General features: G+C 41.4%; 2 protein-coding genes across 5 annotated transcripts; both read right to left on the minus strand.

Moving 5' to 3' along the window:
* Positions 1-345: 345 nt before the first annotated feature.
* LOC112888871 (non-lysosomal glucosylceramidase-like) lies at positions 346-10678 on the minus strand. 4 transcript variants are annotated; one of them, XM_025955234.1, is made up of 18 exons: positions 9720-10678; positions 9100-9210; positions 8884-8940; positions 8701-8777; positions 8513-8612; positions 7384-7454; positions 6364-6464; positions 5445-5548; positions 5060-5113; positions 4905-4960; positions 4776-4814; positions 4401-4542; positions 4037-4221; positions 3586-3653; positions 3304-3376; positions 3046-3107; positions 1231-2377; positions 346-837 (listed from the first exon to the last, which is right to left on the minus strand). In XM_025955234.1, exons 1-18 carry the CDS (start codon positions 9798-9800, stop codon positions 582-584), a joined length of 2784 nt encoding a protein of 927 aa, XP_025811019.1. In that variant the 5' UTR covers positions 9801-10678; the 3' UTR covers positions 346-581. The 4 variants fall into 4 exon arrangements, with proteins under 4 accessions (XP_025811019.1, XP_025811020.1, XP_025811021.1 ...); XM_025955235.1 differs by lacking the exon at positions 9720-10678 and having other exon boundaries at positions 419-837; positions 8701-8800; positions 9100-9161; XM_025955236.1 differs by lacking the exon at positions 9720-10678 and having other exon boundaries at positions 419-837; positions 8711-8800; positions 9100-9160.
* Positions 10679-13013: 2335 nt separating this feature from the next.
* LOC112888963 (COP1-interacting protein 7-like) lies at positions 13014-20035 on the minus strand. The gene is made up of 10 exons (XM_025955405.1): positions 19546-20035; positions 18964-19143; positions 18769-18889; positions 18648-18687; positions 17878-17930; positions 17728-17789; positions 17150-17302; positions 16204-16412; positions 14213-15693; positions 13014-13626 (listed from the first exon to the last, which is right to left on the minus strand). Exons 1-10 carry the CDS (start codon positions 19602-19604, stop codon positions 13330-13332), a joined length of 2655 nt encoding a protein of 884 aa, XP_025811190.1. The 5' UTR covers positions 19605-20035; the 3' UTR covers positions 13014-13329.
* Positions 20036-23614: the final 3579 nt, after the last annotated feature.

Below are 23614 nucleotides of genomic sequence, written 5' to 3' on the forward strand. Positions count from 1 at the left end.
GTCAGGATCCTTTCTTACAGCATTGAGAACGGCTTTCATTGATTTTCTCTAGCTAAGTGCATACGAGAGCTCAAGCAGTGGCACCGATTGGGGAAAAGTGTTTCGAGTCCCTAGGTACATGGCATAATGTTTTTCTTCAGCAGGAGCATGGTTTTCGGCCAAGGGCTAAGACTTACAGTAATAGATGGTTCAAAGCATTTCAGGGCTTGGAACAAAGATTGTTTCTTTTCCTTTGGAAAAAAAATGTATAAGTTGAGCTTCTACCGCATGTTCCAAACATCACAATTAAAATTTCCATGTTCCATTCTCAAGATAACGGTACCGGCAGATTAAACGAAGACAACCTGAGGAAGCCCATGAAACAAAGTACTCCGTTAAAAATACTATACACACAATGATCTGTACTCGTATAAATTTTCTGTACAACCATGTACAAAGTTCGGCTCACTGTCAGAGGTACACCATACGACGGCGAGCTTACACAAGACAAGATTGCGCACCTCCCAAACTCTGCACTTTCTACATCAGGTGCCCCAGAGAAATACAATGGACAAGAGCGAGATAGAAGCTCTAACATCACATCAACAGTCCCAGTTAAATACATTGTTTCCGAAACAGCCATTCTTGGGCGTCATCTTCCTGACGCTATCCTGGAGGAACTGGAACGTGCCCGGAGAAATGTGAGCCCTGTCCATTGTATTTACCTTCGGCGCCTCGAGTATCGACATTGGAGGGGACAAGGCTTGCTGCATTGCCCAGATTGCAAGGGGGCGCATATATATCAGTGACCTGTAGTGGCCATCAACTGTCCATGCTTCGGGAGTTTGGAACCAGTACCTGAATTAGTTCAAGGAAATTGATTATTAATTATTAAGCAAAATAGGTTGAATAATGCAGGTCCACTTCTGTTACGAAACAAATTGATGACTGCACTGAGTCCAAGAAAGTGTGGTCGTAAAAGAACTATATCCATTGCCAGGAACATTAAATAACCATAGCAGTTTTAGTAGAAACTAGAGGGCAGCTATGTTGAGCTTTAAGCAGCCATTAACTTCACATACTAAAGAACAATGTACAGTAACATCTAACCCTTATGACAGTCTCACTTTACTTCACAGTTGTCATCTCAAAGGAACTAATATATAGGACTATTCACATTACTATGCATATATTGGGTAAATGATGCTAGGACTTGAACTTGTATGTAGTGAAACGAAACAAGAAGCATACCCATAGCCCTCTTCAGACCATCCTGCAATATAAATGCCTTCTGCAGTAATGAAGGCCTGATGCTCCATTCCATGGAGCAGCATCGTTGCAGCTAAACTATATGTCACTCCTGTCCATATTTCCCTTGACTGCATACAGGTTTCATCTACCTTCCCATTCGGATGCATACCGTTCACGGCTCCCATACGTCCTCCTTTCACCCTCATCACATTATAGTCAAATATTTTCTGAAGCGTGCATTTTATCCTATCCTCTTCAAATAGAGGAGGCAACCCTGACGATGCAGTATACCATTGTCCAGCCAGCTGGTCTGCCTGGATGGAACGGCTATTGTAACTTGTTCCACTGTCATAATTGAAGTATGAACCATTCCATAACCTGGCTTCAAATACAGATTTAGCTTTTGCAAATCTTGCCATACACCTCTCAGCATAGTCATCATGTCCAAGGCTGCGGGCCAGTGCCGCCGCAGCTTGAAGGGCAGCAAGCCAAAGGCAACCACAATATGCACTTACTCCTTGAACTGTCCAAGCATCATAAGTTTGATCGGGAAATCCATCATTTTCAATCATACCATCACCGTCATGATCAAATTGTCCCATATACTCCATAGCAGTACAAACTGCTGGCCAGACATCCTTGCCAAATGACATATCACCTGTTGCAGCAAAATCCCTGTAAATCTGAAGCACAAACTTGGGATTAAGATCTTTCCATCTACTTGTGTCGTGGATGTTGTAAGCATTCAATTCATGCCACGGATTATGTGCTCCAAGATCATGGGCGACAGCACCAATTACTTTACGAATACCCCAGGCACCATCAGCAAGAAATCTGACTCTACTGTTATCTTCCCGCAGAACAGCTCTAGCAAAATCACGTTGAATGCTTAATTCAATCTTAGGAAACAGATCCAAAAGAGCAAAAGAGGCATAGAAGTGTACATCATAAGTGCACCACATGAAGTACTCTATTCCTTCCAGGTACAAAAACTTTCCAACGTTTTCTTTGTCATCAATCTCATGTGGGTCAAAACCGATTAGGGGAACTGTAGAATTGCATGTGCTGTCATGAAGTGGCGAATCACCATCCTCAAGGGGACTTGAACTCGACTTGTTATCAGCATCCACCACCAAGGATTTGCTATCTGTCGTGTTCGGAAATAAAAAGACACATTATCTCTGCGTAACAACAATATAGCTTACAAATACCAAAAGTTGTAAAACGATCATAAGATTAGTAGTTGTAAAAATTCATATGTAAAAAAATAAATATCATTTTTGGTATTGTCACCTTCTGTGAGAGAAGATATATTCAGACCAGAAATTGGCAGTCTAAAAGATTAGAACAATAGGATTTATATGCTTTGAGGTAGTGTGCTCTTGAATCAATCTAGTATTATATTCTTCTTTATACTTCATTCCAAAATAATTTGATTATTAAAAAGACTCTACATGCCAACAACATGCACAACACAAATTTTGCAAGAAATGCTTTCATTGTTACAAAACAACTTCCCATGTGATAGAACTATTTCTATATGGAAAAAAGAACTTCATAAAGATCTTTTTGTGAATATGGATCAATGAAGAAACTTAATGTGCATCTTGCCTATTGATTTTATATTGTGTCCAAAAGAGACCACTCAAGCTTGGTAAATAGAGGATGATAAGAAAATGCTAAATTAATTGCTGAATTCTAGTAATGTGTATATCCAAAATTTCAAGCTCTTTGTGTTACTTGCAGACATAACATGACTCAAGAGTAGAAAATTGGGAAAAGGAAAAGAGTAACATCATATGCAGAGATTAGTACCAATCCAAATGGTTCCTCCAGCAACTAGGAAGTACAGTTCATTAAAGAGAGTAATCTTGTACCTGCAAGAATTGTAAATATGATAAAGTCTGGACATCTTTACTTATCAAGCATATCGGAATCTAAGAATATCAAATTAAATCGTAAGATCTCTACAGAAATATGAAGTAAATTCATGAATTCCAAGTAACTGATAATAAGTAAAAGTATCTCAAGAGCAGTCAAACCAGTGTAAGTCATGCACAGTAAAGGATGTACCACTCTGGAAGCCTGTCATCATGGAGAATTGGGGTCTGCCACTTATCGATCTCCTCTTCCCAATGTTTATACTCTGGAAAGCACATAATAAGCAAATCTTCTTGAGTAATAGAGACATAAATACATCAGAAATGAATGGAAGAAATAAACAATGAATGGATCAAAATAGAATATTCAAATACGAGAATAAAGCTAATAAGCATTATCATCATACATTAAACTTATACCACAAGTTGGGAACAAAGACATATGTTGTGCAATGGATGTTTACAGGAAACATACTCATCAAAGCATCTTGTACCAAATTTACAGCTGATCTTGGCGAAGTTCCATAGAACTTTGTATATCTCCTGTCAGCAGAGCAAGAAAAAAAAAATCTTATTATAGTAACAGAAAGCTTGGAATCCTGGATTTTTTTGCTATCAATAATACAAATCATATCACTAAGGAGAGCTTAACCAAAGATACAAGTATTAGCTTTTTTGAAAAGAAAATCTGATTAAATATAGGTTTCTTCAGTCAAACAGGTCAGTATATAGTTATAGTACAAGCTGAAATGTGGATGAAGGAAACGACTAACAAAGTGTACAGACTATTCCCACATGCTCTGTCCCACAACTTCAAGGTTTGAACTAAGGAATCAAGAAGCATTTTTAACAATTCTGAGTTGTGTCAACCCCAATTTGAATCTATCATGATAGCACCACGTAAAAGTTAGGAATAAAGAATTTACCTGTAGTATGTACTTCCCTTTTTAAACTTAACCTTAGGAGCAGACCAAGCCAACGCGAATACAACTGTACACCTTCCATGTGGTTCAACCCAGGTGGAAGCAGAAACTGCTGCACAAACTGTATCACCCAGTGAAGAAGGTATGCTGGCACCAGTATTGAAATTATCTCGGTCAAAGGAACCATCCTTTACACAATGAAACAATCAGATGGTATGACATGCAGTCTCAGTCATTGAAATGACAATCATTTGGTTATTTCAAAAAATAAATTAGTTCCACACAAGATACGCAGTAGAATACAATAATCTCATAGAAAGGAAGTTACAGGCAGGAAAAACAATGGAAGGAAAAATGTAAAATTTACCTGGACCATCGTGCCCCACATTCCCCTGGCAGTAACAGAACTTTCTCCAGAAAGCCCAAAAACAGGCAATACTGTGACATTTACATTTTGGTTTTCACATGCCGCAATTGCAAATGTTACAGGAGGATTATTATTGGCTGTCCTGCGATGTTATTAATAGAAAATCAGTGCTAGTTCATAAGAAACAAAAGGGATAGTATGTTAGGTATTATAATATATGCAGAGAACATCACATATGGAGCCATAATTTCTTCCTTCTTCAGGCAAAGAATATAGGTGATTTTAGATCTGCTACAAGCTCTTAGTTTCAACTTGGAGTAATTAAAATGTCTTCGGAAAAAAAATAGCAAAAGGAGCGATCAATTGATGACTTGCTTGTGATGTAGAAGGACGCCAGAAACTCCATTTTCTCCTCTGCATGCCAAACAAAATACAAATATTTCACTACATTGAGCACAAGCAATAGAGAACATAGTATTACACTTCTATTGATATCATACTAACATGAATGGCTCATTTACATGGTCACCAGTATGATGTGAAAGTCCTCCAATGGAATTCTAGTAGAAAATCAAGAATAAAACGTGATTAGATCTAATGTATCATAAAAATCCAAATTCAGCGCAAAGCCACAAACATTAGATGGTAGTAGCTAATACCGCCCAAGTCATCAATAGGCTAACTTTTGCCCTTTCCTTTCCGGTATTCACTAGCTGCAAAATATCAGAAACAAAATAAGAATAGGAACACCACAAAAGCTAAATTATTGAAAAAAAACATAATATGATGCACGTCAAACATGCAGTAAATAACTGCAGGTGATATTGTAACAAGAGTCTCTCAGAGTTACTGATAAATGCCAGTGTGCCACAGTGGTTAAAAAGTGCTACGAATACCCTCACTGATACCATAAACACAAAAAAGATAGAATGGACAGAAGCTTTCGAATATTAAGAGTAAAGAGTTAGATCCGCAGCTATATGAAAACATAAATTCAATTTTGGTTTCCATAAACTTTAATGTGAAAAGCAAATGATGACTTACAGTGTATACAAAAACAGAGGTAGGAAGACTGCTCTCTTCATAGTTGTGTGGAATAAATGGCGATATTTGACGGCAAGATACTTTCAGCTCTGGATCTGGTTCGCCTTTAAATCAACAGAAAACCTTATTTGCATGTTTGGAAATTTTAAATGATGTGCTGCTTACTAAAACAGTTAGCAAACATACATCATGAACTCGAATGTTATACATAGGCCTTATCTACTAATAGCACCGTGGGTTTAGCATACGGTACAACGATGCTATAATAGTATATGTATTCTGCAACTGGTTTGAATTCTAATCTACTAAATAGAAAAAGGATTCTAATCTACTAAATATAAAAATACCCATTGTCTCTGTTCATGCATATGTCCATTTACCTTTTTGCCACTTCCTAAGGTCAAACTGTTTGACAGTTGAGATAAAATGAGAACGCAGAAGAATCAAGGAAAAAAGTACTAGCACTATAGAAATTGGAGGGGAAAAAAAGAAAAAGAGGTGAAAATCAGGGAGAAAAGGTTTGAAAACATTTTTATAATTGGAAAAATAGAGAATGTTACATACAAGATAGGTAAGATTAGACCATTATAGCTTTCAAAAAAAATATTAGACCATTATTCATCCTTTCCCAATATTTTTCCAAACTTCTTGAAATATCCTTCAAAAGTGATCATCAACTGTTCTGGGTCTGCTTGGGGGATCGTCTTTCATTTTCTCAGTTTTCAATAGTGTTCTAATATTTTTTTATTTTCTGTATGTCTACTTTATTACAGTCAAATTGTATAAACCTAATGGGAATGGTTCAAAGAAATGAGCAGTGGCAAAAGAGAGAGTAAGCATTTTGGGATGTTACATTGGAGATTAAAGGCCATGCTGATAGCAAAAGAAAACTTTTCTCAGAAACAATAACTAATATTACCATCATAAACAGTCCATGCTCGAGGAAACAGAGCATGGTATGTCGAACGATCGCCCTTTAATTTCCAATCCCAGGATGATATACCATCATCGCTAGATTTCCTAAAGGAAGAACCAGAAAAAATGAACAGTGAATAATTTAGAGTTGGTACTAGAAAATGTGAATAAAATAAGAAAGCTCGATCAAGTTTAAGCAAGAATAATTTGACTGAATATTAAAAGTGACAAAACTAGAGCAATATCTAAACACCCTTACCGCACATGATTCGTACAACAATCTGGTCATATGCACAGAAATATCATGTGCCAACATGTGGGCCATAGCACCACTACAGCGGAAGAATACTCTTCTCCCGAATTCCTAGACAGATTATACCCTCCTCACCATAACTTATCTCAACCACCTTCCTAAAAAGTCTCCAACAAAAATCCACCACTGGAATTAAACATATCAATTCATAACAGTCTTATACTTTTCCTAGCAGCCCTTTTATCTTCATCTCACACAAATCTTTACCATGACATCATTCTATCCCCTAATCGTCCTATTAATATACTAGTTAACACCACAGAAAAGCTACAGAAGACTCTGGCATAACCTGGATTGGTCATTGTCAAGTGAGGCCACCTTTCCCTATCTCGATTTGGTCCAATTTGGCTATAAGTAGAAGTGTAGCACATATGAGCACAGCAAAATAAGCCATGTGTGACATACTGGCAAGGCATTGCTACATGAAGCAGCAGAGGCAACGCCATAGATGCATGGTGCAGACATTGTGGTACAAGCTGAGCTCAACAATTGCTGCTCAACATGCTGGGTAATATGTTTTTTTCATAATACATAGAAAATCTCAAAGTATTTACTATGAGAAAATAAAACATCTGGCATATCCTTCTTGCAAATAGAAATGACAAATAAAGATTACAAATATGATAGATGATTAGTACATATGTGAATTGCATAAACACAGAACATAGAATTATGGTACCAATGAGAAAAGAATAAAGAAGAAAATCATACTTCAAACCATCAAGTTGGCCAGGGGCCAAAACTGAAGCATATTTCTTGTTCCCTCCCCGAGTGACAAAGATCTGCAAATCAAATAACATAGTGACTAAACATGATGTGCTTGTCAGTCAAAATTTAGACTTCATAGCAAAAACCTGCACTGCTTGATTAAATACAAGCAGGAACTGTTATGGTAGTAGGACCAGGATTAGAAGGCACAGGATAGAGGTTTTCTGCTCACGCAGTACTGTAGCACGTGAACAGTGCTTGGATTAGTTGGTTTGTTAGGATAGAGATAAATTAGATTTATACAGTTAGGATATTGGCTTAGGGGTCAAGTTAGTCGTCTCTAATAAAAGAGACCCTTGTATCAGTTGAGGGCAAGCAAGATTATAAACCCAAAATAGTTCAGAGCCTCCAAGGGAGGGCGAACTGGTTTATCTTGCCCTAGTTCTATCTACCATATATCAGCAACTTAGGCCCAGGAAGCTTAGTCAAGACTCCAGATAGTAATGAGATGTGCTGTCATTTTACAATTTTTTCATAATCAATAAATCCATTAGTATAGTTTATTTTGTCTAGAAGAGATATTCCTATCTACCAAGTGGGTATTACAACAAGAGCGTTGGCAGAATTGATCAATTGTTTTGAGGAAATACTAAATGTTTCAAATCAACTATCTGATTGGAAAGAACTAAAGGAACAAGTACCATAAAAGCCTCATCAAAAAAGTCTCCTATTTTTGCTCAGAAACATCAACGGAATAAGGAGGGACATCATGTTGAAAAACAAGTCTGAAGACTTCAGAAAATTAGCTAGCTAATTGTGATGTAGTCCATCTTTAATACCTAATGAAATGTTTCAAGGTCGAACGCTGCCAAAAATATGAAAAAGACACATTCTGCATGACAAAGGTCTCACTAAGTCGTTTTCATATAATGATACAGCATGTTGAGTTTTAACCTGCCTTCCGCTACAGCTAGTATTTTTATGGAACCTTTTAGAAACTTTCATATCTGGTTCCCACGAGTTTTCATAGTAAAATATACAGTTTGATTGAGCTTCTACTACCATGAACCTCTAGTTGGCAGAATCTTAAGAGTTAAGATACAGCAGAAGAGTGACAAGCTCCCGGACTTACCGAAAATTGATTGGCCATCACAGGAGACATTTCACAATAACCAGGAGTTATCTGCCAATGCTTGAATTCTCCCCTAAAGCCTCTTGAAATGCTACCACTCCTGCAGAGGAAAGGATTGAGTGTACACAGTAAATGTTCGTGAAAACAGAAAGACAGAAAGGCTGGTTGTAAACCAATATCACACACACCCCATCCCACCAAGAGGTACTCCTTGTGAGGCTGAGGGTCTGTTGCTCTCTCTAGTGAAGGGATCAATTGGTGCTTTCTGCCAATTGGTAAATTGTCAAGCTAAAAGTGAACCATCAGAATAAAAAACAGCCATTAACTTATAACGTAAATTGGATATATGAAATGTGAAATCAGCATATTACCCTTCCATGAGAAGCTTCCTCCCGAATATATGACCAAAGTCGGAGACCAAGTTTCATCTGATAGTCAGGGAAAAACGCGTAATTTATGATGCTGATTCTTCATGTAATCATGTATGACTTCAGGACTTCAGCAGACTGAAGATACAAAGAAGACAGGTACAAGTGTACAACTTCTATGAACAAGGAAAGCTGAAAGCTGCATTTTTTTTTCCATACCATTCTAATTGCTTCTCTGAATGTAACATTGAACTCCTTCAATCTATTAGCATGACTACTTAGTTTCCTCCTCCATGCATGCTCTGGTGGTGAGCCATCATCAAAGTCCAGCTGAGTGTTGCCAAAGAAAATTGATTCATAAGGGGAAAAAGAAGCCAGTCACAACAGAATTCCATGTCATACCCTGGACGATTCACATACTTTTACCTAAAATTTAACCAAATCAAACGGCAAAAGTTCTTAACAAGATGATTTGGTCAAATGCAGATGGTTAAGCAAATTGCAGTTATTTTTTCAGTATAGCCAACGAAATTCTTAATACAGCTCTGAACAATAGAGAAAAATGCAACTTTGTGAACATATATTTTAGGAGAAACCATTCCAGGTGATTCTGAATACACAATCACCATAAGCAGCAAGATAACAGAATAAGGTATCAGAAAATAGACGTAGCTCACTAGAATCAACATTACCGATCAAATCCTCTATGTTACCGAATTTAGTACCGAGGCAGATATTACAGTTTTGCCACTTCCCCCAATAGCAATAGGTGAGGCAATGTCTCCAGCCAAGAACGGTTTGAGGACCAGTTGAAGGAAGAGGAGGGATAACAGTCTTACCAGTTGCAGGGTGCTCCTGCTCACGAGCTCATTGGCACGCCACGAACGCTTCCTGCGGGAAAGCAAGCTCCCGCTCGGCATTCCGCCGGACCGGCTCAAGCCCCAAGTTTAGGGTCCCCAGCGAAGCCAAGAGTCAAACTCCAACTCGAAGAAAAACTTGAAATTACTCGAAACTGGGAGAAAATCGTGCGTGTTTTTTGTAAGTAGAAAGCTGGTGTTGGAAGAGCGAACGACACGAGGAAAGTAACGACAAATTTTAACCCAGGAGAGTACGAATCCCCCCTAATCTGAACCGGAACTAACCGAGATTACGAACAGATTGAAAGAGGAGATGAAAAGACGAGCTCTGAAACGACTGTAGCGGAACCTATGCAAGTAAAACCCCCCAAAATCACAAAAAACACAGTCGTCACGAATGTGCCAATAAAAGAAAAGGGCCGGCAGAACCAGCAAGAAACAATGAGCAGCAGCAGCCGCCAAAGACGACGGGCTACAGCTCGACGGAATTAATGGGGAAGAACCTCGAGCTGGACCGGCGAAAGCCACGAGAATCGCCGGCGTGTTAAGGGGGGAAGCTACGAGAAAGCTTTCACCTTTATTTCTTTTCTATAAAACAAACGAAGAAGAAGAAGACGCCCCGTCTCGGCTGATTAACAATCCGGCGGTCGCTGTCGCTGCAGCTCCCTTGCCGGGTCGCCGGGACGGGACGGGACGGCTAGATTGTTTGTTTATCTAGCGAGTGGACTGCGGCCGCGCGCGCGCCAGATCAGCAGCGCAGGTGTCCCGTCTTCCTCTCCGCGCTCCCGTTCTTTCCCCTTTGACCCTTTCCGCCGGGCGGTTTTGGTTCCGGTGAAAAGGAGAGCAAACTAGCAGAGCACACGTCTCCACCGGCTCCGTCGCCGGCCGGTGGCGACGTGGCAGTGTTAACGGGCGGCTCCTCCCGCGAAATTGGGACTTGGGGGAGGCTTTGGCTTTTGGTTTTGGGCCACGGGTTTCCTCGTCGGCACGTCGCGTATGCTTTGGAGTGCCGTTGGGATACTCTAGCGGCGGACGGCAAAAAGTACTTGCACGGCGAGCAAGGAAGACACATGTTTGATTCTTGTTCTTGGAGTGCCGACGCGACATTCCTCAGAAGGATAAAAGGACAGAGATGCTTGAATGAAAAAATAATGATTGAAGACATGCGTTATGGACCGTGTCTGCGTGCATCGGTCACATTAGCACTGTTTACGCCAAGTTCATCACCACTTACATGTGAAGATACGCTTAGCATTTTAAAGGCTAAGTTGTTTTGCTTCATAAGTTGCCTCTGTGATTATAGTTTTTTTTGTGTGTTACCCAGCGGTGCAGGAATTAAAAATAGAAAAAATCTGTCAGGTATCACTGGTTAAACCCTAAATCCATTATATGCAACTGTCGTGATGGTAGGGGAGCCATGTGTCATACATATATTAATGGCATATGAGGGATTATAAGTTTATTCGGTGGCATAAAAGAAAATTTCCCTTAAAAATAAATGTTGGCTAAGCAACTAAGCATTATTGCTTTTGCTAGTGCAGTTACAGTACACTGATAAATATTGAGATCTTTAATTTTTCTTTATGGTAAGAGCAACTCCAGCAATACTCAAGCTAGACCCTCGGCTTGTTAAGTAGGGGCTCTTCCTATTTTTTGAGAATTTGATTTTTTTTCCTTCAACTCCAGCAAAGGTCTCTAAATCTAACCCCTTACTTCCTGCTGATACGTGGGGCTCATTTGTCAGATCTCCTCTCTTTTTGTCCACTTTGCCTCTCCCCATGGCAGCTGGGAGCACGAACGTTGGCAGGAGGGGCAGCCAAAGCTCGGGCCAGGCGCACCGATGCGCGGAGGACGGCCGGCTTGTGCGGTGCCAGCAGGCAGGGCCCGGGCGGAGCTCGATTCACGCGGCGTCGGCGGGAGGGGCATCCGGAGCTTGGCCGGGCGCACCGGTGCACGTATTGCGGCCCGAGCTCGGCTTGCGCGGCGCTAGCAGGCAAGGGCTTGCTGGAGTTCGGCTCGCACGGCACCAACGTGACGAGCGGCCAGAGCTCGCGCTTGGCGCACCAGCCCGCGGAGGGAGGCCGAAGCTCGGTTCGCGCAGCGTGGCTCGGGCGCGTGGGTCAACAAGCGCAGGGCGCACGACGCAGCTAGGCGGAGGGCGGCCGGAGCTCAGGTGTCCAGCGTGGCTAGGTATAGGAGAAATGGCAGCGAGGCAGCATGCGAGGGGGGCACGCCGCAACGCGACGGGTTAGGTGTTGCGCAGCATGAGACAACAGAGCACGTGCTTGGGAGGGAGAAAGAAGAGGCAATTGGTGGGGCCCACGGATGGAGGGCTCCCTAGAGATCCCAAGCCTGGGTGGTGAAGGGGGAGATTTGGAAGCCTCCTCATTTTAAGGGTCAAGTAGAGGGTCTGCTGGAGTTAATTTTTTTTTACTCCACCTTAGTTTGATAGAGGGTCTATTAAAGCTGTTGTAAGGTGTCCCTGTTACTTTTAGGTCCATTGCTTTTTTTTTCCTGATTCATATCTGCTGGAAGTACTTGATTATTAATGAAACTGCGGGAATCAGTAACAACACACCTCTAACTGTTGTAACTCCTGTATTCGGTGATTCTTTCCCTCGGTTATTCAAACTATCGTCTATGAAAGAGTGCATACGGCACTCTTTAGCTGTTTTCTTATTCATCTGAACGTGCCAACTGCCAACTCTGTTTGATAACACAACCAATAACAAAAATCATTGTCTCAGTTCTTTTGCTAACGGTGACTGAATTTTATCGTTATTTCTAGCATATATTGCTCTTAAAGTGACTTCAAAACGCACGGAGAACTCTACTTTCTTTAACTTACGCGGCTTCGGCATGTTCATGCTATGTTAACTCTGACTTGCAAGCACTACAGCGAAAAGGCCAAGCTTAAGTATGGACCATTTTAAGTTTGACAAAAGCAGGTGCGGTATCCTCTACTGGTGGCCTGAGCAAAAGTAAGACAAAATTTAAATATTTTGATAGATTTGATGGGCTACATGAATATCAATTTGATATTTGATAGTTGCCCTTTCCCAAATGCAATTTTTTTTAAAAAAAAAGTAGGGAGCAAATATCCTGTGCCTTCATTGAGGGTCAACTCGGATATGCTGATACCAAACATTCAGCATGCATCTGTAGCATGTCATGCATTCATTCTACTACCGTATAAACTGGACCGGCCATCTCATGCCATCAAACAGCGGCCCAAGTGGTTAGATTTACAAACAATACCACAACACACCTTGAGGCTTGAGCACCGATCAATCCATTCCATAAATACACCCACAATATAGCACGGTATCGCCAAAAAAACAGGTTTACAGCTATTACAAGCCACCCTCCATTAAAGAATGAAATAATTATGTTAAATTGAAAGTACAATGCCATGCCATTGAAGATAACTTGATTTTCAATCACAATCTCTGAAGCAGGTTTGCCCCAATACCAGCCTTTTTTCTTTTCCTGTACAAGAAGCCTTTCAAGATGTTGTTCCGGGTTCTAGTGAGGTTGCTGGGCTAAGTTGCATGATAGATTTAACATATTCAGTTCTCCATATCACGTCAACTCATGCCATGCTTCTTCTCCGTGAATGGTCTGCACCGTTTGACCTTGGATTCGAGGAATGCTCCACCCCAGCAATGCTCTTCGGTTCAGAAAGTCTCTTCAGCCGATCACTGAATGATTCAGTTGTCCCATTTTTCTCTTTCTTCACCCCAGTGAAGGATGGAACTGATTTACTCAATCCATTGGTACCATTTGCTTTAGGAGTATCGCTCCCTGTACTCTTCCCATTTCCTCTTGCGGCAATCCTCTTTTGCCTTTCTAATTTAAGTCTCTCCAGTCGCTTTATTTGCTCTTCTTCCTGAAAATTAAGAAAAGTTACTAGCAATTCAAATGCACATATGGTACAATTTTTCGATAAGATTTACATTGCACGTAAGAATCAAGCAATGTCTGATAAACTCAGCTACAAATACATGTGCCCAGGAAAGAAATCGCATGCTCTGTTTCCCTAAGCATTTTCAACAATCAACAATCATAAATGATCAAGTAGGCAGATTTTCAAATTAAAAAGGTAATCGCAATGGCATAAAAAGTTCTGGAGTAGGATATATCTCCTCTTTGTTTTCTAGATGTAGATTACATCATAAGAAAAGTTCACAAGATTTTAAAAAATATGGGAAATTATTGCAGAGCTTAACTAATTGAAATTCTACCTTACAAGAACTGCCAGCAGGAATGTATTATTACAAGAAACTGCATAGTTATGTTTAAACCTAGCTGGTTGGCCATTTGAAAGGGATGATCACAAAACAGCCCTTTTTGTCCCAAGCAAGTTGTGGTAGCTAGAAACAGAACCCAAGCCTGCTGACTCAAAATACAAATGCTGCATATATTTTAGCCATTTTGAATGCAAAGAAGGGGGGATGGAATAAAATGTGCGATACCTGCTCTTTCTTCAGTTTCTGAAGATCTGCTTTATATGCCCGCAGGTTCTGTGCACGTTTTTGTGCATCATTCAGTGGGGTCCTTGGAGCTGATAGCCTCCTCAATAGGGCATCTTTCCTTCTTTTGTCCGAACCATCCTTTGCATTCCTTAGCTTCTCTTTATCTGCCTTCTTTACATCAGCGTCAGTAACCGGCAAGACATCATCTGCTTTTGCATCGTCCACCTTCACAGTAGTCTGCATCAGCATGTGGCTATCATAATCCATTGCTGGATCATATCCAAATGAAACATCTTCAAATCCACGATCTGGCACCAATTCATCCGGCTCATAGTAAAGTTGATGTCCAGCCTTTTCATCTGATGTTTTATGAATGCTAGTAGGAAGCTCAACATCTATGTCAATAGTAGTTCTGCTTTCTGCTCCAAAATTATCCTGTGAGCTGGACCTAAGAGGAATCATAAAGGACTCATCTGCCACATCATTCCTATTCTTGTCCTGCTGAGCAGGATTCTTGTACCGGGCCTCTGCAAGAGGATCCAACAGATTACTTCTGTCTATCTGACTTTCCTGACCACAAACCATGAAGTCATCACCTGTCCCTCTCCTGTACCTTCCACCACCAGCTTCTATCTCCTTCATTTCACTGTTAGTATAGCTTCTCCCTTCCCCAGACATAACAAGTTCATCATCAGACATAAGCCGGATAGCTCTAGTCCTCCCATTGACTGAATCAAAACCAACTGTGTTACGTTCATGGACATTGCCAGAATCTCTCTCAGCTAAAAGAATAGGATCAGCAGTGATTACATTCTTTTTCCTCCTCGATGGGGGTTCTTTTTCACCAGCAAACATGTCTGCATCACTGGACCTTGTTTTTTCTTCTGCTCTTAACAAGAAGTTTTGGAATGCACTCCAGTTACCTTGCTCTGCATCTTGACCATTTGATGTTTCATCCTTGCTATACTCGTCTCCTGAATCAGTAGTTTTCCTTCCCTCCTTTTTCTTCGAACTTGAGCTTTTATGCTTCCTTTCTCTTGATTTTGAGTGTGAATCGTCACTCTCCTCAGACACATCAGAACTTGATTGTGACTCGCTCTCTGATGAGCCATGCTTTTTAGATGTTACATTCACATTCTTGATAACAACTACACTAGGCTTCTTCTTTCCTGACCTCTTACCCTTTCTATGTGACTTGCGACCATGATAACTTCCTCTGTCTGAACTGCTATGGTCACTTTCAACATCCAGAGTTTCTGAGTCTTTACTATCCGAGGAGTGCTTCCTCGAAGATTTCCTTCCAGAGTAGTGGTACCTAGGATCATCCATTGGAGGATATGGAGGGTAGTACGGATTCACCCCAGGATAGAAAGGCATTCCTTGCATTGGGTAAGGAGGATAAACAACTGCCCCAGATGGAGGATGCATTGCCCATGGGGGATATGCTGCCTGAGATCCCATCTGCTGGCCAGGCTTCTGGTCTGCGAAGCAGAAAGCAAACAACTTCTTAAATTTAGTAATAAAAGGAAAATTTAAGGTGCTTAAGAGAGTGATAACACATAAACTAAACCTATGACTGCACAATATGAACTCTGTTTGCAAGTTAAATGAACTTTATCTGAGTGCATGAAAGATTTTGAGATTAACAACAAACTGGATAGGCATTACCAGACCAAAGAAAAATTGCAATCCCTTTCATTCTTGAAGAAGAAAAATAAAATACGATAGCACATCCGCCTAAAAAAGGTACTATATATGAAATGCTGATATTTGAAAATATTAATTTTCACCATTCTCATGGCCAGAAGGCTTGAAACATAAAATAATATAACTTTCCTTTATTAGTACTTTTAGTAGATGCTTATCAGTAACATGTTTAGCACATATGAAAAGATATTCTTTTTTTTTGGGGGGGGGGGGGGGAGTACTTTCATCCAAGGTTCAAAATTGAAGTCACATGCTTTCTTTTGGGAAAATGCAACAGCATATACCAGATTTAGCTCCATCCTCGCCATTTGCCTCCCCATTAACAGACCCTGATTCCATGTTTTGCTTCATGTTGTCTCCCATGAACACAATGCCAGATGCATTGAATGGAGGAAATTCAGAGCGTGTAGACATTGCTTCAGGTTCAACTTCAATCCATTGTCCAGTTTCGTGCTTCTGCTTCCACAGTTCAACGAAATGGGAACATGCCTTCCTGTTCAATTGGCAAAATTGAGGCGGTTAGCATGCAACATGTCTTGATAAGATGTTATTAGTTCGATGAAATGACTAAACTTGTGCGGTTGTACAAATCAATGAACAAAGTTCAAGAAAAGTATCAAGACAGGGAGCATGAAATAGTACAGTTGTCCAAAGCTCATGTTTCACATCTGCATAAAGCTTATAAAACATCTAAGGTACCCACACTATCCTGATTTTTAAGACATGCTAAAATAAAGGAAGCTGATGATACAAGTGACATGGATTGGAGCCCCAAGGTCAAGCCAAAAGCACTCAAGAGATTAAGATAACTAGTTCAGTCCCTCATACAAAAACACCAGGTACTCTTATTATTCTTGTTGCTTGAGAAATTTGGAAGCACCACAATGGGTGTGTTTTCAATGGAGAGTCGCCTTTGTTAGTACTGTTCTAGAGGGGTACTTTTTTAGATAATGGATAATATGTTTCCGGCTTTAGACATCTTCTTAGAGATAGAGAGGTACTAGGGGAGGCTTCTTTATGGTGTGCGGCAGGAGCTTCCAGTCTTAGGCTGCTAGCCTTATGTTAGCTGGGTTGTGTTCACGTTTAGCACGTGGCGCCCCATATGTAATTTAGTAATGGCTTGAACTGGTTCTGTACCATATCGTTCTTCTTTAATGATATCATTCATAACTCTCCTGCATATCCAAGAGAGAGAAAAAACAGACCAAGAAATGGTAATGTTATACTTACATCAGACGTAAAGCACCGAACCGCTCTGCAAATGCAATCAGGTAACCCAAGTTGTCAATGTCAAACCCAGCCGCCACAGCACGGGCGAAAGCCATTGCCTGCTCTTTTCTCAAGACAGTTTTGCGGGTTTCAAGCACTCTGAGAAGTTGAACTCTGCAAAAGTTGTAAAGCCCCAAAAAATGTAATTCTGTTAACAGCTTTCTAGTGTAGAAAATACTTACAATAGTAAGAAACCAAATGTGATCTCAGAAGTACACGTGCTGCTTCTGATAGAGATCACGACAATAGAACAGTGAATGAATACTAATCTTCTCATATCTAATATCCTTAATTTATTATTGATTTTGTAAAGTATGAATTTATATGGCTCTATTTACGTAACTGAACCTAGTTCAGTTGGTGGGAGGTGTGGTCATACACCTCCACCCCCAGGTTTGAGTCCTCTTGAACTCGAATTCAGGTGCCTGTTTCTTCTTATTTACAATGCCACATATTTTCTCCTAGGTTGGTCGAGTATTAGCCAGAAAATGTGATAAGTAATAAAATATTATATTCAAAAAATCGAGATGTGTAAGTACTTTGAATTCTCCTCCTGCGCTGTTGTTTCATTCTGAACTGGTGGCGTTGAATGTGACCCAGGCTGTCATCAACCAAACATCTAACTCAGATTGAGTGTTGGATCACTATACACTTAAAGAACAAAATATAGCATCTCCATATGATCATACCTTGTAGACAACAATTGCCGTGGCTGCATCAGGATCAGAATTTGTCCGGACACCTATTAGTAGACAAATAGTGTCAGGCATGTAGTAGTAGTAATAAAGACAAGGGGTGACAGCCGACAGATAAGACAAATAAAAGGATGAAACGCTCGATCCATTCCAGTCCTCCCCTAAATGTGGAACATAATACCATCCCGAATTCTCTTGTTGGGAGTATAATCCTAGTAATGGGAGATTCTGTAATATCCCACTGAATAACTACACGGTTCCACAATACGCCACTGATGTGAGCCTGACCTGTGGGACCAGGTCCCACATGTTATCCTCACATCCAGTGGCATATGATGGATCCCAAGAGCTATTCAATAGCATACTGTAGATTTATCCTATTACCAAATAATGAGGGTTAAAAAACAAAACTTCATATCTAAGTCGCTTTGATCTATTCCATAATAGCTTCAAACTACTTGTTCCACAACATTAATGATAGTAAAGGTTGCCTTTGAATCAAATGACCCAAACTGGCTCTTCCTTCATCCCTAACATTTTGGGAGTTGAATAATAAGTACCAACTTAATAATGGTCCTTGATGTGATGTCGCATCAAACTCCATGATGGCTATATTCTAAGATAATTGAGTGGATTGCAGCTTGCTTTTTCCTTTTGGTGGCCCAAGGAAACGCTGTTAAAGATTTATACATTCCTCAAAGGCAAGCACTATACTATACAACATGCTCACAAAAGCAATCAAGTTTGGTGCGAGGTCATACTACCTTCATTGCTTTCAGTCAACTTTCTTCCATGGTCTTCGACCTTTCAAATGGGAAAGCAAGAATATGTCATCCTTCTGGAAAAATACAAGCAACAGCCCATAAGGTACAATCCTCCACTTACAGATTTTAATCCAAGATTATCATTGCTCTGGATAGCGATGGCATCCTCAAGCTGCAGGATCTCAGACTCTAGTGTTGTGACTCGCTCAAGAACCTCCGGAGTACTCACGAAACGCACAAATCTGCAAAGAGTTAAGAATGACCCAACAGGCAATGACAGAAGTGACTGTACCGCTGTAGAAATCTAGACGCTAACCTCTCCACAGTGCCTCTAGTAAACCATGGCGCATCGAACCCTGAGCTTGGTTCGAGCGTGATCGAGTACCCTCCCTTGGCAATCTGATCCTGTGCGACCTTCAGGTGCGCCAGGAACGGTTTCAGCAAGCCAGATGCAAACTTCTCCTTCCGGCCATTTGCTATCAGCACCAAATCGAACCTGAAAACAGCACCAGGGCAAGTTCTGTCAGACAACATCGACAAAACAGCAACTGAGTGGTTATCGGGAGACCACCAATCCCATCAAAACAATAGCAAAGATGAAATAATTTGCTCAGTCAAATTGCATCAAGATTATACAACTCTATTCAGTCCTGGCACGGACAAAACCATCTTAGTACAGTGCAACTACACAGAACTGTTCTTCAAATGGCAAGCTTCCAAGTACCGAACTGTAAAATGCACGGCACTCGAACCGTCAGAAAGACCAAACTTTCTAACCGCAAAATATTCGTAAAAATCAGTTCTTGCCACCATTCCGGAAACCAAAACCCAACGAAGGAACGAACGAACGATCCACCGAATCGAAGCCGCTTCATGAGCAGATCTAGGATGCTCTCACCTGGTCCGGGTGGGGGTGAGCTGGAAGACCACCGAATCCAGCCGCGCGTCGGGCCTCATCGCCGAAGAATTCCACAAGAACCTCCCTTCCTCTCCCGGCTCTCCCTCTCCTCTTTGTATCAGATCTTGCAGCCAAAAAGGGAGCGCACAGAAACTGCACCAAGAACCGGCGCTTTGCTTGTGCCGGATGTTAACCTCCCCAGTGGGGGAAAAGAGGACAAGCAGAAGGGACCGGCAAAAGCGGGGGGAGGGGGGCTATAAATCTCGAGCAAATGCTGCCCTGGCGCGGAGCGGAGGAAAATATCCTGAGAAATTCAGGAACATGGGGTGGATGGAGGAACCAGAGGGGATTGAGTAATCAATTTCCCGGTACTAAGAATCGATGCGGTGGCAATAAATAATTCCTCGGCACAAGAACAGTGTGCGCTGCTGCTGCTGCTGCTGCTGCTGCTCTGTGTTGAGTGTGAATGGGAGAGGGGGAGCGGGGGTGGAGGTGGTGTTGCTGTTGCCAGCAGTGGCATTTACTTATGGGCAGAAAATAAATCGGCTGGAAAATCATGGCCTTTTTGACTTTGAGCCCTCCACTTTTGTTGTATTGTGCTGGTATTAGCACTAATCCCATGCAAAGCTTGGTGCTTTGCACATTTTTATTTCTAGATAACATGGTGCTCTGCCGATGCTTGCAAGGGAGACTGCACTCAGCCTCAGCAGCATGTTGCCATGTTGGCGAAGGCGCCATTCCAACCACCGTTGCGATCTGCCAGCCGGAGAAGAGCTTGACATGAAAGGGACCTGACAAAGAGGGCTTCTTTTCCTGAGAAAAATTTACACTAGCCAGCGAGCACCAAGCCTTTTCGAATTCTTTTCTTCTTTGTCCTAGGGTCACAGCACTGTCAAGGTTGGTGCTTGCCGGGAGTGCCAAACCATTGTTGTGATGTTTGGCCTTTAAACTATTGTTTTGAAACTCATTGATAATGATTTCTTGGGATGCCGTGATTTGTGATGCTTGCGGACTGATTGAGCAAATTTGTGATAGCGTACGAAGAATTACCCCGAGAATTTTAGACTCCATGTTGAACAGAGTTTGAAAGTCGTTGACAGAGTAGGGAGTCTATTTTCCGGTACGGTTGCATTGTTCGAGGAAAAGCAAGATACTCCCTCAGTTCTAAAATGTACGTCTTTTTGGCAAATCTAGATATATAGCTTTTGCTATGCACCTGGATAAACATTATGTCTAGATACATAGCAAAAACTATGCATCTAGAATTGCTAAAATGATCTACAATTTGAAACGGATAGAGTAGAAATTTTGGTGGGGGTCCATCAATATGGCTTGCTACAATTTTAAATTTATTCAGCCATCTATATAAAGAATGTTAATAAGCACAATGGTATATAAGGTTTACTAATAAGTCACATGGAATCCAAGATTTGTTATAAGTGAAATAAGGTCAATATCACTTCAATATTAAATCATAGTTTTTTGTTTTCATAATATATAGCATTTGCAGATGTGTGATTGTTAGGTACCGAGTATAATTTATCATAGGATTAGGAAACAGCAGTGCTCACGAAACTAATTGAGAGGACAGTTTCTCGGTTATTATGATGGCATCAGCTGCCGACAAAATAGAACAGGTTGCGCAAATAGGTAATTTTTTTTAATAGCCAGTTGGACCTCTCCTTTTTCTGTTGAGATGTCCAACAGCAAAAACAAAAATACTACATTATTGGTCTCCGAGTGAGGCACTGTAGCAGGATACTACTCCATTCAGCATGAATTAAGAACTAGCCAAAGGTACCTTTCATTCTTTTTAAGATGATTTGGTATGCCTCATCAATTTTTTATTGTACCGACAGTTGCATCAAGCCCCTGGTATCAAGTCGATCACCACTTTCCACCGTGGCAGGGTGGGGTTTTGTCCAAGCTGTCTCACGTGGTTTTGTGCTGTTCTTGCCAAGTTGCCATTGCCACGCACGACAGCCAGATGCTGCATCAGCCTATACTTAAATAGTGTTAATTAAGGAGATGCCGGCAGGTTGTAATTTAGATGGTTACGCATTTGATTTATAATATGATCCGCATGCAGTGTTCACTAAAGGACTATGTCGAATTTTTATATGTGCTGCATAAAATAACGGTCACCCAATGCATAGGAGTCAGATAATTGAAGAAATTATGTTAAAATGGTGGCAATTAATCGGAAAATGGCACATGGACCAGGCTGATACGCTAACAAGAACATTCCGAAGTGCGATAAGAATACGTCTCTGGTATGCTCATTAAAATTGTTACAAATCAAACGTCTCATCAAAACTGTTGCAGATCAAATGCCTTTTATTGGTCGCATGCATGTCGAGGTCGATCAGCCACCTTTTAATTTAGTACGTACCCATATTCCCCATTTACACTACCTTTCCGAAACAAATTTATGCTTGCGTTTTGCTCAAATTCCATGAAATTAAGGCTGGGCGGATTCTTTCACCACTCATGAGAAAGAACAAAATGTCAGAGAGGTCGCGGACTCGATGGCTCGCTTGCAGTTTGCTTATGAGCTGCGAAATAACATGTGGTTGACTTGCTCCACGGCCATCCACCCTGGCACCTCTCTCACGTCCGTGTGGCCACTCCAGTCCACGCAGACGCTGGTGGGATCGCCCGCCCCGGATGCGTCGATCTGGAGACCCCAATCATTAGCTCTGGCTCGTGGCTCGTGTTCTGGGTAATCCTAGCTAGCACATCGAAGATCTGCTATAGGGCAGTGTGATTAGCTGAGTTCATAAGTAGTCCAAGGTGCTGCGTGGAAAAAGAGTGTGGGGGGGGGGGGGGGGGGCGAGAGAGAGAGAGAGAGAGAGAGAGAGAGAGAGAGAGAGAGAGAGAGAGAGAGAGAGAGAGAGAGAGAGAGAGAGGGGGCAGCCAAGCGCCTAGGATTCCCAGCAAAAACAAGCCTGGGAATCGACGAGGGCAGGGTAGAAAGGACGGGCAGAGCAGCTGCGCTGATTCCACACACCACGTAATCGGGTTTCTGGAAATCTGAAACAATAATGGAGGGACCGAGCGGCAGACAAAGGGCAAATGGAGTTCACGAGCGCTCGTGACGACGCCCCGTCTCTTGCCTCGTCCCTGGCCTCGGTATATAGGAGCTCGTGTGGTGTTTGGTTGATGAAGAAACTATTAAATCATTGTGCGCGGCAGGTTTTGTAACTTGGAATAGAACGAGGGTGTTTAATTACCGTACGTGCCTGAATCTGTTTCGATACATGTCTCATCGATGTCAGCTCGGGGCCATTTGTCGTGCGAGTCTTTCTAGGGTTGTACCTGGTGGCTGACATGCGGATCCGAGCCCACGTGTCGGCTGCCCAACATTAGGAGGACGTCCGTCAAAGGAATCCTTTCGTATTTTGCCACACTCCATCTGTCCCTTTTATAAGTATTGCTTAGGAAGCGTGCTGCCCTCACACATACGTTTAATACTTAAAAAGGGACGGAGGGAGTAGGGATTAAGTTTGAATCAGCTTGGCTCAAAAATTTAATTTGAAAATTTTGAACTCCTTAGGCTAGAAGCGGTGCTTTCATTTCAACTACTTCCTCCATCCTAAAATATATATAAATCACATGTTTTATAAGTCCGACCGAGTTTATATTTTTTAGGATGGAGCAATAACTTTTTTCTCCTTTCTGATGGAGAGACCGCTTTTTCCCCATATTTTTCAGCGATGTTATGGGCTTGGACCAATCCCAACGGAAGGTTTTTCATTTTTCCTATATTCAAGAGTGCCACATCAACAAAATAAAAATTAAAAAATGGATGAGACTCCTCCTACAATACACTATTGTTTCATCTTTGCTAATTTCATATGCTCCTACCTATGGCGCTTAATTCTATGACTCATCAAGAGTTGAAAACCATGTACAAGTTATCTTATATAGGTGAAACTAGTTTCTTCTCTCCTCTTTACTTCTTGGCCACATCATCAAATGATCCTAGGTGGCATACAATTTATTGAGAATGGAACTTCTATTAAAACCCTGTTTGGTTCTGACGGACCAAACTCTAGTCCCGTCGTAT

The sequence above is a fragment of the Panicum hallii genome, chromosome 4, assembly GCF_002211085.1.
Source record: "Panicum hallii strain FIL2 chromosome 4, PHallii_v3.1, whole genome shotgun sequence".
Lineage (NCBI taxonomy): Eukaryota > Viridiplantae > Streptophyta > Magnoliopsida > Poales > Poaceae > Panicum > Panicum hallii.

What these genes read in the sequence shown, in the direction of transcription:
- LOC112888963 (XM_025955405.1), bottom strand. Translation starts at nt 19,604, where the DNA reads ATGAGGCCCGACGCGCGGCTGGATTCGGTGGTCTTCCAGCTCACCCCC. An exon ending in GTTGACTGAAAGCAATGAAG is followed by an intron (nt 17,931 to 18,647) that starts GTAGTATGACCT and finishes GTCTACTAATAG; the next exon opens with GTGTCCGGACAAATTCTGAT. An exon ending in AGAAACTGAAGAAAGAGCAG is followed by an intron (nt 13,627 to 14,212) that starts GTATCGCACATT and finishes CTTAATTTTCAG; the next exon opens with GAAGAAGAGCAAATAAAGCG.
- LOC112888871 (XM_025955234.1), bottom strand. Translation starts at nt 9,800, where the DNA reads ATGCCGAGCGGGAGCTTGCTTTCCCGCAGGAAGCGTTCGTGGCGTGCC. An exon ending in AGGAAGCTTCTCATGGAAGG is followed by an intron (nt 8,778 to 8,883) that starts GTAATATGCTGA and finishes ACCAATTGGCAG; the next exon opens with AAAGCACCAATTGATCCCTT. An exon ending in CCTCTGTTTTTGTATACACT is followed by an intron (nt 5,114 to 5,444) that starts GTAAGTCATCAT and finishes GATATTTTGCAG; the next exon opens with CTAGTGAATACCGGAAAGGA.